The sequence below is a fragment of the Trichoderma ghanense genome, assembly GCF_004382785.1.
Source record: "Trichoderma ghanense strain CCMA-1212 chromosome Unknown scaffold_2, whole genome shotgun sequence".
Taxonomy (NCBI): domain Eukaryota; kingdom Fungi; phylum Ascomycota; class Sordariomycetes; order Hypocreales; family Hypocreaceae; genus Trichoderma; species Trichoderma ghanense.
The window spans coordinates 2,407,639-2,423,893 of record NW_027395665.1 but is presented as its reverse complement, the minus strand read 5'-3'; the positions used below and the strand labels follow the sequence as shown (position 1 = coordinate 2,423,893).

Below are 16,255 nucleotides of genomic sequence, written 5' to 3'. Positions count from 1 at the left end.
GCGCTGTGGCTGAGCTGTCCGACGCCCTCGTCACTCTTTGTTAAGCCGGATCATCCTCAATTGCTGTCAGCATCCTATTGTTCTCGAGGCGCTCAGCACTGCCATTGGCACTCCTTCGCCGCCACCACTCCGAATACGGCAATCCCGTCAACAAGGCTGGCCCGGTGCTTTCAACAGCAGGCCATCGTTCGTCATCAGGTGAGTCTGGATCCCACGGCACAGCTGAGGCCTTCTGTTTCTCTATAAATCAATGCCCATGTCCGCTCTGCTCCCCTCCCGCCTCCGCGGGACCTTGACATCCGTTCTACTGCGAGATGCTTACAATGAGACGTGGGCACTAGACCGCACAGGTACCCATCTAGTCGACATCGTACGATAGACTTGCCAATGGAATAGCTGCAAAGCCGGCAAACGAAGCATTTTCCATCTACGCCATGAATCCCTCCACGCTGCTCCCCAGCCGCTTTCGTGGGGAGCCTGCTCCGACCCAAGCTGCGGCCCCGTCGCGTCTGAACAAGCGGATCACGCCTGTGCTCCAGTTCCTCGCCAGGGTGGCCTGTTCTCATCCTATACATACCGTTGGTGTCATTGCTCTCTTGGCCAGTACCTCCTACGTTGGCTTGCTCCAAGAGACCCTGCTCGTCAACACTGCCAGCGTGAGCAAGGCGGAATGGACGTCGCTGGCTGAGGGCAGCAGAGACTTGATAGCCGGTCCCGAAACCGGCTGGAAGTGGCAGAATGTGGAACAGAGCTCTGAGACCTTTGAAGGAGTCGACCACCTTGCCCTCTTGACCCTTGTCTTCCCCGAGATCGTCTCCGCGGACTCGGCTGTTGCTGCTCCCCATGCCCATGCTGTGCATACTCCCCAGAACCTCTCCATCACCGCCCTACCTGCCACGATTAATTCCTTTGCCGCCTACGCGGGCGACAGCGTCTTGGCGTACTCTGTGCCCTATGAGCAGGCACCCGAGTTCGTCGCTGCTGTTCAGGAGATCCCCGTCGAGAATGCCCAGGAGATGGAGACTCAACATGGCCGTGAGAAGAAGATGTGGATCATGAAGGCTGCCAAGGTCGACGTGGGCAACAACCTCGTGCTGCGAGCTCGCGAGTCTTGGTTCAACTTCCTCGATCTGTTGAAGAACGCTGGTGGGCTGGACATTACCATTATGGTCCTGGGCTACCTCGCCATGCACCTTACGTTTGTCTCTCTGTTCCTGTCCATGCGCCGCCTGGGTTCGAACTTCTGGCTGGGCACCACGACGCTCTTCTCTTCGACTTTTGCTTTCCTCTTCGGCTTGGCCGTTACCACTAGTCTTGGTATTCCCATCAGCGTTCTTCTGCTTTCCGAAGGCCTCCCTTTCCTGGTCGTCACCATTGGCTTTGAGAAGAACATTGTCCTTACCAAGGCTGTGTTGAGCCATGCCATCGAGCACCGCGCTCAGGAGACGAAGAAGGGCAAGCAGGTCAAGCAGGAGAATGTCATCTCCTACGCCGTTCAGGCTGCGATCAAGGAAAAGGGCTACGACATCGTTCGCGACTACGCCATGGAGATCTTCGTCCTGAGCCTTGGCGCCGCCTCCGGCGTGCAGGGCGGTCTCCAGCAGTTCTGTTTCCTGGCGGCCTGGATCCTCTTCTTCGACTGCATCCTGCTCTTCACCTTTTACACCGCCATCCTGAGCATCAAGCTGGTCATCAACCGCATCAAGCGCCACGTCGAGATGCGCATGGTCCTAGAGGCCGATGGCGTCAGCCGTCGTGTTGCGGAGAACGCCGCCGCCAGTGCTGATGGCCCGACGTCCAAGGAGAACTCGCTGTTTGGCAAGAACGTTAAGAGCACCAGCGTTCCCAAGTTCAAGGGCCTCATGGTTTCTGGCTTCATCCTGGTCAACCTCATCAACGTCGTCACAATTCTGTTCCGCAACGGCGCTTCCTTCTCCAACATCCGTTCGCTGGTGGGCGGACTCAGCGGCGTCGTCTCTACGCCCCCCATCGACCCCTTCAAGGTTGCTTCCAACGGACTTGACGCCATCTTGGACATGGCCAAGACCAAGGGCTCTGCCGTTCTTGTGAGCATCATCACGCCCATCAAGTACGAGCTCGAGTATCCTTCCGTTCACTACGCCCTGCCTTCCGCCACCGAGCCCTCTGAGGGCGAGCTTTTCGGCGTTGGAGGCCGTGTTGTCGGTGGCATCCTCAGCAGTCTCGAGGACCCTGTCCTCTCCAAGTGGATCGTGGCCGCTCTCGCCCTTAGCGTCGGTCTCAACGGCTATCTCTTCAACGTTGCCCGATGGACCATCAAGGACCCCAACGCCCCCGACCACCAGATTGACCGCAACGAACTCGCCCGCGCACAGCGCTTCAACGACACCCCTACCGCCACTTTGCCTCTTGGCGAATACGTGCCGCCAACCCCTCAGCAGACTCAGCCGGCCACTCCTGCCATTACGGATGATGAGAGTGACACGGAGGCTAAGAAGCCCAAGGTGGAGGCTGAGAACCGCAGCTTAGCCGTCCTGGAGAAGATGCTGGCGGAGAAACGCGTGAGCGAGATGACGGACGAAGAGGTTGTCGAGCTCTCGATGCGCGGCAAGATTCCCGGCTATGCCCTCGAAAAGACTCTCAAGGACTTTACTCGTGCCGTCAAGGTTCGCAGGACCATCATCTCTCGCACCCGAGCCACTTCCGAGATTACCAGCGTTCTGGAGAACTCGAAGCTGCCCTACCGACACTATGACTGGGAGCGCGTGTTTGGAGCCTGCTGTGAGAACGTCATTGGTTACATGCCCATCCCCGTCGGTGTCGCCGGTCCCCTTGTCATTGATGGACAGAGCTTCTTCATCCCCATGGCCACTACCGAGGGTGTTCTTGTCGCCAGCACCAGCCGAGGCTGCAAGGCCATCAACTCCGGAGGCGGTGCCGTGACTGTTTTGACTGCCGATGGTATGACCCGAGGACCCGTTGTTAGCTTCGACACTCTGGATCGCGCCGGTGCTGCCAAGCTGTGGCTTGACTCTGAAGAGGGTCAGACCGTGATGAAGAACGCGTTCAACTCGACCAGCCGATTCGCCCGACTGCAGACGATGAAGACGGCCATTGCCGGCACCAACCTGTACATCCGCTTCAAGACGACGACCGGTGACGCCATGGGCATGAACATGATTTCCAAGGGCTGCGAGCACGCTCTCAACGTGATGCAGAACGAGGCCGGATTCGACGACATGACGATTGTCTCTCTTTCCGGAAACTACTGCTCGGACAAGAAACCAGCTGCCATCAACTGGATCGAAGGCCGTGGCAAGAGCGTTGTCGCTGAAGCTATCATTCCCGGTGAGGTCGTCAGGAGCGTCCTCAAGACTGATGTCGACTCTCTGGTCGAGCTCAACACGTCCAAGAACATGATCGGATCTGCCATGGCTGGTTCGATCGGTGGTTTCAACGCCCACGCCGCCAACATTGTCGCCGCCATGTACCTCGCCACTGGTCAGGATCCCGCACAGGTCGTGGAGAGTGCCAACTGCATTACCATTATGAAGAAGTGAGTGCCTACTTTTTCCCCTCGTCAATGCTCAATCGTATGCTAACCATTGTCCAGTCTCCGCGGCTCTCTCCAAATCTCCGTTTCCATGCCCTCTCTGGAAGTCGGCACCCTTGGCGGTGGCACCATCCTGGACCCCCAGGGATCCATGCTGGAGCTGCTCGGCGTCCGAGGATCTCACCCCACCAACCCCGGAGACAACGCCCGCCGCCTTGCTCGCATTATCGCGGCAGCCGTCCTGGCGGGTGAGCTGTCCCTCTGCAGTGCTCTCGCCGCCGGCCACCTGGTCAAGGCTCACATGGCGCACAACCGAAGCGCCGCACCTTCAGGGGCTCCCTCAAGGGCGATGACCCCGGCCCCCTCGTCAGCATCCTTGGCCATGTCCAATGGATCTGCTGTTCGGAGGTAAAAATAATGATGAAATGGACATTTTTTTCTTTACGTTGGGTAATGTGAAAGAGATCAAGCGCAGTAAAACGGTCGGGTGTAGGGATTTACACGGAGTTTGTTCTTTGATTGGATGTAATGGGATCCGGGCAATGCACTGGCATGCTCTATAGACGATATATGCTTAGTATATAGAGTTGAAAAGGCTGCGAATGGCAGACCTTAATACCCGCGGACAGTGTGCTTCCCCAAGTTACCATATCATTTATGTGCATCTCTACTAATGTCAGAGTGGCATTCTATCACCCCAGAAGTACGTAGAAGGTTGCTTGTCTAAGAGACACTGTCAATTGCTGCATAACAGTCTAGCCAAGATCAGCCTGCCGCATATTGAGTAGCCCCCTTATCCAATGCTATCCAGATTTTCATGATCAGCGGCGGCATGAAGCCACACGCGCCCTGCTGCCGCCGTATCCAAACGACCGTCGTGATCATCATCACGCCAACCCCCGAACCCTCGCAATCTCCTCTCCATCAACGCTCACGAACTTCACACCCTTCGCCTCAACCTCCTTCTTCCCCTCCTTCTCCCACGTCTCCCCCATCACAGCCCTCGTCCCCTCTTCAACGATAAACGTCCGATACCCCTCCTCAGCCGCCGACACCGCCGTGGACTTGACACAGTAATCCGCCGCCAAACCTACCACAAAGACATGCGTCACTTCATTCCTCCTCAGCGTCTCCGGCAACGAACTCACGCTCACCCTCATCGGATCCCAAAACGCAGAGTACATCTCGACCCTCGGGTCCAGCCCCTTGTCGAGCACCTCATCGACCTTGTCGACGTCGAATTCGGGCACGAGTTCTGCGCCCTTGGTCCCTTGGACGCAGTGCCTTGGCCAGAGAAGCGTCGTGTCGGTCTTGGTTGGGTCTGTGGGGTGGACGATTGTGTGGTAGGATTGGAGGGGGACGGCGCCGGGGTGGTTGTCGGCGAAGGAGATGTGGTTCGGGGGGTGCCAGTCGCGGGTGGCGATTTTGAGGGCGAAGGGGAGGGTGAGGAGGGTGTTTACTACGGGGGCGATGTCGCGGCCTTGAGGGACTGCGAGGGAGCCGTTCTGGGTGTTGGGGTTAGTGAGAGGAGATGCTATGAGAAGTGTTTGCTTCGGGATATGGATTCAAATGCTCTATTAAACAGACGAGTTTATAAGATGAGGTGAAAATAGTAGAGAGTAGTAAATAACTAGAAAGTTATCCATATGGCAGACAGTAGAGAAAATGAGATGGTACAGAGAGAAGAGATACAAGAGATTCGAGATATAGTAAGTCATGTATAAGAGAGGTGAACTTACTGGAGGGCAAAAGTCCTCTTGGAAATCGACGACCAAAAGGGCGGGCTTGAACGCCGTAATCGAGGTCATGACGGTTCTACATTGTGATATAATCGCAATCCACTGTAAGACTGAAGAAACCATGGGTCTAAAGGGTTGAAAACCGAATGAGATAGCAACGGGAAGGGAAGATGGTGATTTACTTACGTCGAAGAGAAGGAGAAGAGTGAGTGAATAATTCGAGTTGGGGAGAGGCATGAATGAACCATTCCTTCGTCTCATATATAAGAGACGGGAGCTAGAGACGCCTTGGATCGACCCCACTCCCAGCGTGGCTTATCGCTAAATCATCCGATAAGCCTACTAACGAATAGAGTTGAAGGCTTCAAGAGCCACACTTCATTCGATTGTAATTCAACGCTGGACCAAGTCAAAGCCTTATACATACACAGGTTTAATGCTGTCAATTACTCAACCTTGTTGCGATGTAAACACCATGAACAACAAAATACAACTACATCCCAGGCCATTTCTTAGGCACTGCCTTATCTAGGTAGATACGAATCATTCTAAATGACTTTATGGAGTGACGTTACCGAATCTCCCTGGGATCTGTTGGAGGAAGGCACGACCCCAGGGAGTACCTGCTGCTGTAGAACGAATGAGTGGGGTTGTTTACTGAGGGATACCATGTCGAGACACAACTTGGAAGAATCAAGCATCTTCCATCACAGTCTTGCAGAACAAATCAAAGCTCCAGCTGAGTCACTCTTCACTCCGGTTCGCATCGTTGGTAACGACAATATGTGTCTATTCAAATGCCCACCAGGTTGCATGCGCAACCGTCTATCCAACGCCGTGCCATCTATGTGCAGGTCAAGTCATCGATGCCGCCGCTAACAAGACATCTCGCAAGGCAATCTCGACGCTGTCGCATCACTTTGCCTCGCCCTTGTGCAACTCCTCCCTCCTCCTTCGCCGGCGAATGTTCCTTCTGACGCGCGGTCGCTTCCCCACGCGCCACCTGTCATGGCTCTCATGGCCTCTCGTTCTGTGGCGCCTACAGCTTGCCCGTTAGTGACGGAGGGGGAATCGCGGAGCCTGCCAATGACATACATCAGGATCCGTCCCGTTTCAAGGCCCTCATCAACGTCTGGACCGTCGTGATGGGACTCACTGTCAGCCGGGGCTTGTTCTGGTTTGAAGCGAGCCACGTCAGTCCCGCCTAGTCCCGCCAAACTGGGGATCAAGTCTGAGGATTTCTGGGCGTCATTAGTATTGTGCGCCTCGGCGAGCTCTGACGACTCGGCTGAAGATGTGGATATTGAGGAAGTGGTGGACCTTCGGGAGCCTCTCTCGTCGCAGTCTGTGGTCGTGCCGCAAGTGGCCCCTGCCTGAGAGGCCTCGTTACCCTCGATGTTGTGTATGATTTCGTCAAGATACTTCTTGACGGTGGCCTTGTTGGACCCCAGAGTCGGCACTCCAAGCGACAAGCGCTCGTGGCAATGCTCTTCCGCCAAGTAACGCTCCAGACGAAGACCCGAAAGCGACGACGATGCAACGCTTGCGCCCGAAGGCTCTCCTGCAGCGGATGGATCATCCCCGGAGTAGGTGCTGGGGAAGTCGAGAGGTATCATCAAGAATGGCTCTTCCGTCGTCGGGCCGTACGCCACTCTCTGCTGCTGGTGTGCAGTATAGAGATCGGACCTGCTGAGCCTATGCCCGACATGAATCAGTAAAAGGACATTCGCCAGAAACTCGGGTCTGGGAGACAATGCTCACCTTGGAAACCGTCCGTTGTGGTCTTCCAGGCTGATGCTGCTGTCACGGCTGGGCGCATCTTCTTGCGAGTTCTGGTTCTCCATGCTGACGGATACTTTGATAAGAGTTGAACTGAGGAATGTCTTGAATGAGGGAAGGACAATCTCGGCGAAAAGAATCATTCCTGTGGGCTTCTTGTCCCCCTTTTAAAGTCCCTGGGCCGACTCGAGCAAGAGAAATGGGCAAAGAAACGCTGGCAAAAAGGCACTGTCCCGTACGATAAAGACGGGCAATCAAGTGACGCCCGCTGGGTCGCGAACCAGATAGACGCCTCTCCCAGGAACCTGGAACGAACCTGATGAGACATTGACCAGCATGGAGAACGACCATGTCGCATCTCGTATGCCGATAATCACACGCCCCTGGCATTTTCCCCGGTTTCGAAAAACGCTGCCCCCCGACTTGCTGTTTGTCCTTTTCCCGGTGTTGACTTGTACTTGGGACAAATCACTCCAACCCCGGTTTACAGCTTTCCAGGGAGGAAAAGCCACAAAAAAGACGTTGAAGGGACCCTTCAGTAAGGGAAAGCAAAGCCGTGCATGGGGGGGTGCAGTAGGTATTCCAGGGTCTGACTAATTGTTTTCTCTTTCCTTTTCCTCTCTCTGCTTTTCACGGTCTTTGCTTTTTCTCGTTGTCTTGGGATTATTTGCTTTTCTTGGGCGTCACTTCTCGCTTGATCTTGTTCTCCCAAAACTTTTCTCGACCAGTGGCGTACAACGTCGGCCGCCCGGCCGCGTTTCTGACATCGGCAGGGAGAAAGACGAGGACTACTAGTCGAGGAAAAGACAGAGAAAGAGGGAAAAGAGAGGATGGTGGTGTCTCATTAAGCTTACAACAAGTGGTACGGTAGGGAGCGGCAAGTTCACGCGAAGGGCCCAGACCGAAGCGAACCCGGGGCGCGAATCGTCTCGCTGTGGCTTACGCAGGACAAGGACTTGGATGCAGATGGCCGATGGGCCTCTAGGCAAGGAGGGAAGTATGAGTCCAGGTTCCGGCCAAGACGACCAAAGCACCAAGCATCGAGCATCGAGCACTTGCTTACTCCCTGCAGCTTGCAGGTGCGGCCGATCTTGGGGATGAGCTGGATGAGCTGGATGAGCTTATCAGCAGGGAACGGGGCTTCTCATCCGAGCCTTTTCAGCCTCTCCTGGCAGGTAGCAATCGTAGCTGGTCGCCTCATACAAAGCCCATCTTTGGCCCCGTGTCCCAGGACGATGGATGCACTAATGCATTTTTCCTTGTCCAATGGATCCGCCCTCGAAGAAGGCAGCAAAGGAGTGGATGCGAAACCGGCATCGAGAAGGACTTCCGTGTGGGACTGGGCAATGGCGGGCCACCGGCAATTCCCTGCCAATGCGACACCCGCCTGCACTCTCATGTTTCTGATCCTGGTGAGGTGGTATTATAAGATATCGGGTGCAGGAGGCTAATACTACCAGAGACTGCTGTAAAGGGGGACAAATATACGGCCAGGGCCGAACGCGGGGCGCCGTCCGATGGGCAAGGCAAGGATACGAGGACCTGGTAACAGATGCATGGGATGAGAGTCGGCCGGCCACGGTGGCAGCATCCGATGCTTACTGCCAGTGGTTCTGTCCGCCCTCCGTCTCTTGCCCGGGATATGCTTAGTCCCAAGTACGAGATCTCGGCCTCGGTTGAGCTGAAGCGGGACGCAAGGACGGAGGCTGGAGGGCTTGCTCCGCGGAGATGGCACACGCTCCTGGCCGGTGACAGCCTTGCCAGCTGAAAAGGCTGCATCTCGCCTGAAGAGGAGAGATTTGGCGTTCACCAAGGATGCCATCACCTGCGATACCACGCACGTACAGTACTATCTTCAGGCAAAGACAAGAGCCAACCGCCTCCATGGCCGACAGGGGGACTGTGCTTCTTGTTTGCCGTCTCTAAGCACGAGGCTCGCTGGACCGACTGGCTGCTGACCGGTCAGCTCCGTGTTGACGGCCTCTATTCCCGGCGGAACCGCGCCCGCTCGTTCTTTGGCCGAAGCAACCTCAGACGTTGGAAATGGGAGCAGGGGGGGAAAGCAACTAGCCCTCGTGGGAGAAGGGAAATGACGGAGGCAGCTTTGTGCTTAGAGCCAACAGCAGAACCCGGGCCGCTGGTTTTTGATTTGACGGCCCGGTCATGGGTCGAATCACTGGCGGCGCCCCGTGTCCCCCCTGTCCCGGCTCGCGACTCGATGTCCCCGGGCAATCATTTTGCTCGGATCCAGTCTGCTGGTATTCGCCGTTGGGGACGCCTGCGGTTGATGGTTCCCGCTAGGTCCACCCTCCCCTGGCTGACCGTTAGTATGCTGTACTTTGCGCGGAGAACCTACGACGGACCGGGATACAATGTGATTTGCTTTACGCGAATGTCAGTCCCGTGGCAGCAGAGGGGATCATTTGCCCAAATGGCTCTCAATAGTCGGCTGAGGGTGGGCACCACAGTACTGGGAGGGAAAAGGAACGGTGAAAGACAGGACGGGGCCTGTTCAAGCAGAGACAGAGGTGGTAGGGGACTGGTCGAGCCTCAGGGAAACTGACAGGACATGGACCACGCGGCTGTCCGTATCGTCACCAAGCGACCGGGCTCCCATATCCTCGCTTCACAAACAACTTGTGGGCAGAATTTCGTGGGGGACTACCTGCACGTGCCGTGTGAGGTGCGGCAGCCCTTTTGACGTGGCCAGTCATAAGCTGCAGGATTTGACGATGATGCCCTGTCGTGCTGGAGGCTGGGAATGCTGGCAGAGCTGAATCGATGCATTGAAATTGACGTTGGGGGGGGGAAGCTGATCATGATGGCGTTTATGCAGCCCCCAAGATCGCTCCAACATGAGGGTGGTGTGCTCTTGAGGGGGAGATGCGGGAGAGGCGATGATGGAATCGGATTGGAAGATTGGGATTCGATAGTTGGGTCTTGTAGATGCGATGGGCTTGTGGCTGACGGCTTGCTTGTGATGTTCTCTTTGTTTTGGTATGTTTACACGAGAAGAGGTGATGCGCCTGAAGGGTCGACGAGCTTGGGCACGGCCCAGCTGCTGCACGGGATGCCGAATCGAGAAGTGAGGGGGAGACAATCCACATGGATCTTTACAGCTGTGTCTCAACAGAAACCGTGTCTCAGACGAGTTAATCTTGCAGTTTCATCTTTGTCTTCCTCTCCCCTCTGATTCTTTGTTTTTGTCTGTTCAGAAAGAGGGTGAAGTTGACAACTAATCTCTCCGCAAACTTCCGATAATCAGACAACTCAGAGGCAAAGAGGTCAACTCGATTGCTGACCACATCGTATGGCAAAAATAGAACCAGCAGCAGCATGAAAAGCCTCTCTTGAATCTCCCAGGTGGAAAATACCGTGTCAGAGCTGTAAAGTCCGGTGAACGAGGCGGTTTAATTGAACGGGAGGAGGCTTCCAGATCGATTTTAGCTGCCGCTGGTTAGGCTACCCTAGAGTCCGGGTTAGAATTTGGCGGGCGGGGTGATTTGACCTTGATCCATTCATCCATGTCTTGTGCGCGCCTTTTGAGGATTCACCTGGTTTGACGCCATTTTGAAGAGTGATGAGATGAGCCCGTAACTTGAGCTTGTATATCTTCGACTCTTGACTTGTTCCTCTATCTCTTATAAGCGATTGACTTGTCTCTTTATTCACCTCCCAACACTCAACTCCAAACACACCCAGCACACAGACATATACAAAAGAGTCAAACACCAACCAAAAATGGCCGCCCTCTCAACAACCCTCCCCCTAACCCGCGACTCCGTCCTCCAAGCCCACAAGGTCATCCAGCCGCACGTCCACCGCACCCCCGTCGTGACAAACCAGACCCTCTCCCAGCTGGCCTCGACCCCGCGACAAGACCTCGAGGGCACCCGCTTCGCCGGCCGAGAACCCGCGAAGCCCGTCCTCAGGCTGTGGTTCAAGTGCGAGAACCTGCAGCGCATCGGAGCGTTCAAAGTCCGGGGCGCGTTTTATGCGCTGCATAGACTTGCTCAGGAGCCGGGGTGGGTGGAGGGTGGTGGGAGGGAGAAGGGCGTTGTGACGCATAGTTCTGGTAAGACTCTCTTTCTCTTTCCGACTCTCTCAACTTACCTGCTGGGGATTTTTTTCTCATATGCTGATGGATCATGATAGGCAACCACGCGCAGGCCCTCGCCCTCGCAGCAAGAGAAAACGGCATCGCAGCCCACATCGTCATGCCGCACATCAGCATCCCCGCCAAAATCGCCGGCACAAAGGGCTACGGCGCAAACGTCATCTTCAGCGGCAGCACGAGCGTCGAGCGCGAGGCCGTCACCGAAAAGGTCATTGCCGAGACGGGGGCGCGCCTCGTCTCGCCGTATGATCACCCGGACATCATGCTGGGCCAGGGCACGCTCGGGTTGGAGCTGCAGGAGCAGGTCGAGAGGAGCATTGCCGAGGGGGTGAATCCTGCGGGACAGGCGCTGAGGGGGGTGTATGAGGGGGCTGCGCTGAAGAAGACGAGGAAGGGGTTGGATGCTGTGATTGCGCCGTGTGGTGGTGGGGGGATGCTCTCTGGCGTGGCGCTGAGTTGCGAGGGAACGGGGATTCGTGTCTTTGGTGCTGAACCTTCACATCAGGGCGCCGACGATGCGAAGCGTGGTTACGAGGCGGGCGAGCGTGTTGAAGCGGTGTCTTCGCTCACGGTGGCGGACGGATTGCGGACGCCGGTGGGAAAGCATCCCTGGAGCGTCATCTACGAGCGGCGGCTGGTGAGCGGCTTGTTCAGCGTCACGGACGAGGAGATTCTCCGGGCCATGAGGCTTGTGTACGAGCGGATGAAGATGGTTGTCGAGCCGAGCGCGTGCGTGCCGCTTGCGGTGGCGCTGTTTGATGAGGACTTTAGGGGGATGGTGGAGAGGGAGGCGGGGGAGGAGGGATGGGATTTGGGGGTTGTGTTTAGTGGTGGGAATGTTGCTGTTGAGGCGTTGGGGAAGTTGCTTGGGGGGGAGAATTGACCTCCTGGACTCTTGTATCGTTGTCTATCCCATAGAGGTCTAGTCTATCATATATAGAGATTCAGTCTATCATATATAGAGATTCAGTCTATCATATATAGAGATTCAGTCTATCATATATAGAGATTCAGTCTATCATGTATAGAGATTCAGTCTATCATATATAGAGATTCAGTCTATTATATAGAGACTCAGTCTAGAAGCAAAACATAACTTCATATCAGGGTATCATTCAGTCATCAGTAATCCTTCAACGCCTCGTCCATCTGCTTCCTCCACCGCGCCGCGTTCTTCCTCAGCGTCCAAATCCCGATAAAGCCCGCCACCATGCAGAAGAGCGCAACAGCAGTAAAGACCCAGCCGACGCCCACGGCGTTGATCCAGGGGGCCGCCACGATGACGCCCACGCAGCTGAGGATGTTGCGGACAAAGTTGTTGACGGCGACGCCCGCGGAGCTCTTTTTGCGGACAAACTCCGTGAGCATCGTGGTGGCGGCAGACTGTCATGACGCACGATTAGTTGATGTGGCGAGAAGAACAGAGGAGACAGAAAAAAGGAGGGAGAACTTACAAAGACGAGCATGGATGCCGCGCCAAAGATGAAGCTGCCTATCGCTGGAACAATGAAAATAACGCCATAGTTGAGCGTCCAGCCGTATATCAGCAAGCCAATCGGATACATGGTATTCGCCAGCCACATGTTCTCCCGGAACCTGTCTTCGGGGAGGTAGACCAGCTTGCCGTTCTCGTCATACCGATTCGCCTTGATGGCCTGCCTCGCCATGATCTTGTCGATCCACCGGCCCCCCAAGATGGACGCCACAAAGTACCCCAAGCCCGCGGGGATGTACATCAGCCCGATGATGATTTCGCTAAAGTTGTACGGCGGCTGCGAGAACTTTTGCTGGATGGAGATGTTGGAGATGAAGAGCGCGCCAAAGGCGATCGCCGCGGTGAAGACGGTGATGAAGACGGGCGGGAAGCGCAAGAAGAGCAGCACGCCCAGGGGGTCGATGAAGACGCGCTTTGCGCCCGCGGCGAGGTTTCTCGTGCGCACTTTGGCGGACTCGGCCGTCGTCATGCGGCGGATCGACTCGGGGGCGGGCTCCTCCACCTTTGGTCTTCTTGCCAGCGTCTCCGGCAGGAAAACGACGAGCAAGAGGAGGATGACGAGCCCGTAGATGGCGAGGAACCACATCGTCGCCTTCCACCCGAACCCCTGGGCCAGGGCGCCGCCCACAATCGGCGCAATGAGCGGCGCGAGCAGCGGCCCGAGGTAAAAGGTGCTCATGGCGCGGCCCCTCTCGCGCGACTCCCAGATGTCGGCGATGGTGCCGGCGCCGACGGCCTGGACGGAGGCGGAGGCGCCGCCGGTGAGGATGCGGAAGACGATGAGCATGGCGATGTTGGAGGAGACGGCGGAGAGGACGGCGAAGACGAGGAAGAGGGCGAAGGAGATGATGTAGATGGAGCGGCGGCCGAACTGCTCCGAGAAGGAGGACCACCAGAGGGGGAAGATGGACATGGAGATCATGTAGAGGGCGACGGAGAGGTTGGCGATGTCTTCCGTTGTGTGCAGGCTCTTTGTCATTTCAGGGAGAGCGGCTGCGAATCGATCAGCTTGATGGACTTTGAATGATGTGAAGAGTGGTATGCATACGATAGAAGATGGATGAGCCGAGGGGGGCGGCGGCAGTGGCCAGGGCAATGGTCAGCGTGATGCCCCATTTCGTCGAGTTCTTGTAGTCGTACGGACGCTCGACCTCGGGGACGAGAGCGAAACGAGCCAGGACGCCTCGCCTTTGCGAGCGAGGAACGATGGTGAGGGCCTTGGACCGTGTGGTTGAAGCACGGGATCTTGAACGTCCGGCTTCTTGTCCGGCTGCGTTGAGGTCGCCTGCGGGCTGTGCTGCTGTGGTTATGCTGACGGTTGGAACGAGGGCGTCGTGGTGAGGCTCGGAGTCGTCCTCTTGGACGAGGCTGCGGGCGGTCTTCTTTTCGTCGCTGGTGTCCTGGTCTTCTGATGGCGCCGAGGTGATGCTGTCGCTGGAGGAATGTATGGAGGGAGGGGAGGATGGCGGTAAGCCCTCTGCTTTTTCAGGATCGGGTGTCGATGGCATTGTGAGTGGCGGTTCTTGGATATACGGCGATGAGTAGCTGATGTTGTTGCTGTTGTTGTCGTTGTTGTCCAAGGCAGGCTGGTTCGACGTGATATTCTCTTTTCTCACTTATGAATCATACAGCATGAGCAGTCGTGACGACATGGACTCAGATCAAGCGGTGACAACAAGAAAGACAGCGAAGAAGATAAAATCGACATCAGCCCTCCGTCACCAGACATCAAGCACACTCCAGGAAAAAAGAAAAGGGGGAGAGGAAAACGAAGGACGGTGAAAAGAGCAAGCACAAGGGTATTTGAAGCAGCACAACGATGATGACATGCAGCAACCAAAAAAACTTCAAAGGCAACAAACTAAACAATCAGATGGAACCAAGGATTTCCATTTTTCGATCCCTCCTTCGATGCCCACCCCCCCATGTTCGTTTGCACCTTTGTTGGTTACGAGGACGGTGAAAAATTGCCCATTCTCCGTAAACGGTGGGCCTTGTTCGGATACGCGCCGGCTTGGATTCCAGGGCCGAGGTCCGTGGACGGGGCCGACGATAAGAAGGGAGGCAAAGATCGTGCTTTTCTTAGCTGGATCTCTGGTTGTATAGGGGTTGAGTTTGGTGTTAAGAGTCTGGTTGATGTTGGTGCCTTATTGCTGAGATTGGTTGTATCAGTACCGTATCTATCTACAGACATGTTGATGTAAGTCAGTCAACAATGATGACGAGATTCATCGTTCGTTCTCTTCCAGTAACACAAGAGAATGCAGCCAACTCGGAGGCAAATGGCAGGCAGTCAGCAAATCTGCAGTAGTCACCTCGCACATGCAGGGGCACCGCTTAAGGCGTGCCGCTGGGAATTAGCCGGACAAGGAAATCAAGGCCATCACAGATTTCGATGGATTCCACCTACAGTCCGTGTGGGGCAGTAGGTCAAGAGGCTGACAATTGGTTGGCAAGCCAGTTGGTTGGTGGTCATACGCCATTAGTCACGGAATCATTGGGGGTAAATTGCAAGTTGAGGGACTCGGGGTACATAACATGAGTTGGGGTGGATTGGACGTGTTGGAGGTTGAACTTGTAGATGAAGGCACGGGGCTTTCAGTGGTTGAGATGAGTTGAGCAAGCTGGAGTTGAATTGAAGACTGATGGTCTTTTGCAACGCTTCGATCTGTATGCTGTGCTATGGAGTGCGTCGATGGAGTGTGGAAACAGAGTCAGCACGTCGTGTAGGTCGAGGACTTGAGGCATAGTCCAGTCAGGACAAGCATATCTACTCGTGTCACCTCAGCTTTGTGTAAGTGTGATTCTTCTTGACGAGGCCTTCAAGAATAGAGCAATCAGCGGTCAATATGAAGCACAGCTTTGACCGTGAGAGGGCTCAAAGCTCAATCCAGGTAACAAATGACCTTGGGAGTTTCCCTCAGCTTGTGTCACGGCGCCGTTTGTCTTCTCTTCCAGCCGCGCAATGAAGTAGACGGAGCCTAAGAGTTCGCCCAGCTACCCACACGATCCCTCTTTTGTAGGAATAAAGGCTTTGGAAGAGCCATGAGAAAATACCAACAAGTCACCATGAGTTAAAGAAGCAGGCGGCAACGTGACTGGCTGATGCATCGCTTCGTCAGAAGAGGTGCTTGTCCAAGGCCACAATTTGATGCCTAACGACCAGACTTGGGCTCTTCGGACAACTCAACCCTCGGCTGGCGTTTGTACAAGTAGGAGCCCATCATCGTGCCGCCCGTCAGACGGCTGTGTTACATCTTGAATAGGAGATACATATTTAACGCCTTTCTTTCCTAGGCTAGCCAATTCAGAAACATGCAATTCCTCGAGGCTGCGTAGCACAAACTCGACGATATGCTGAGAGTTAGGCTTAAAGATGGCATTGCTTGTGTTTATCGTCCCCAGAGCTCTGTGTAGAGGGGCCGTTGAACATATCCATAGGTGGTCAGATATCGTTGGTAATGCTGGCATTGCTGAAAGCACAAGTAGTTGCAAAAGGGCCATGTGAAAAAAGAACAGTCGACAGAAGCAAATAGTCCAGCAAAGACTTGTAAAGGTACCATCCCTTTCGGGTGACCTCTGCAATGCTCACC

General features: G+C 55.3%; 5 protein-coding genes across 5 annotated transcripts; 2 read left to right on the top strand and 3 right to left on the bottom strand.

The window, feature by feature from the left end:
* Positions 1–434: 434 nt before the first annotated feature.
* CCMA1212_003188 (3-hydroxy-3-methylglutaryl-coenzyme A reductase) lies at positions 435–3,944 on the top strand (the record flags this gene model as incomplete). The annotated part of the gene is made up of 2 exons (XM_073700544.1): positions 435–3,535; positions 3,593–3,944. 2 exons carry the CDS (start codon positions 435–437, stop codon positions 3,942–3,944), a joined length of 3,453 nt encoding a protein of 1,150 aa, XP_073561628.1.
* Positions 3,945–4,419: 475 nt separating this feature from the next.
* On the bottom strand, positions 4,420–5,340 carry CCMA1212_003187 (Pyrazinamidase/nicotinamidase; the record flags this gene model as incomplete). The annotated part of the gene is made up of 2 exons (XM_073700543.1): positions 4,420–5,037; positions 5,272–5,340. The coding sequence occupies 2 exons, from the start codon at positions 5,338–5,340 to the stop codon at positions 4,420–4,422; spliced, it is 687 nt and encodes a 228-aa protein (XP_073561627.1).
* Positions 5,341–6,186: 846 nt separating this feature from the next.
* On the bottom strand, positions 6,187–7,388 carry CCMA1212_003186 (uncharacterized protein; the record flags this gene model as incomplete). Its single annotated transcript, XM_073700542.1, is given in 4 exon segments — positions 6,187–6,301; positions 6,367–7,014; positions 7,033–7,214; positions 7,383–7,388. 4 exon segments carry the CDS (start codon positions 7,386–7,388, stop codon positions 6,187–6,189), a joined length of 951 nt encoding a protein of 316 aa, XP_073561626.1.
* Positions 7,389–10,759: 3,371 nt separating this feature from the next.
* On the top strand, positions 10,760–12,050 carry CCMA1212_003185 (putative serine racemase; the record flags this gene model as incomplete). Its single annotated transcript, XM_073700541.1, has 2 exons — positions 10,760–11,125; positions 11,206–12,050. The coding sequence occupies exons 1-2, from the start codon at positions 10,792–10,794 to the stop codon at positions 12,048–12,050; spliced, it is 1,179 nt and encodes a 392-aa protein (XP_073561625.1). The 5' UTR covers positions 10,760–10,791.
* Positions 12,051–12,289: 239 nt separating this feature from the next.
* Positions 12,290–14,170, bottom strand: CCMA1212_003184 (MFS antiporter QDR3; the record flags this gene model as incomplete). The annotated part of the gene is made up of 3 exons (XM_073700540.1): positions 12,290–12,550; positions 12,622–13,655; positions 13,711–14,170. 3 exons carry the CDS (start codon positions 14,168–14,170, stop codon positions 12,290–12,292), a joined length of 1,755 nt encoding a protein of 584 aa, XP_073561624.1.
* Positions 14,171–16,255: the final 2,085 nt, after the last annotated feature.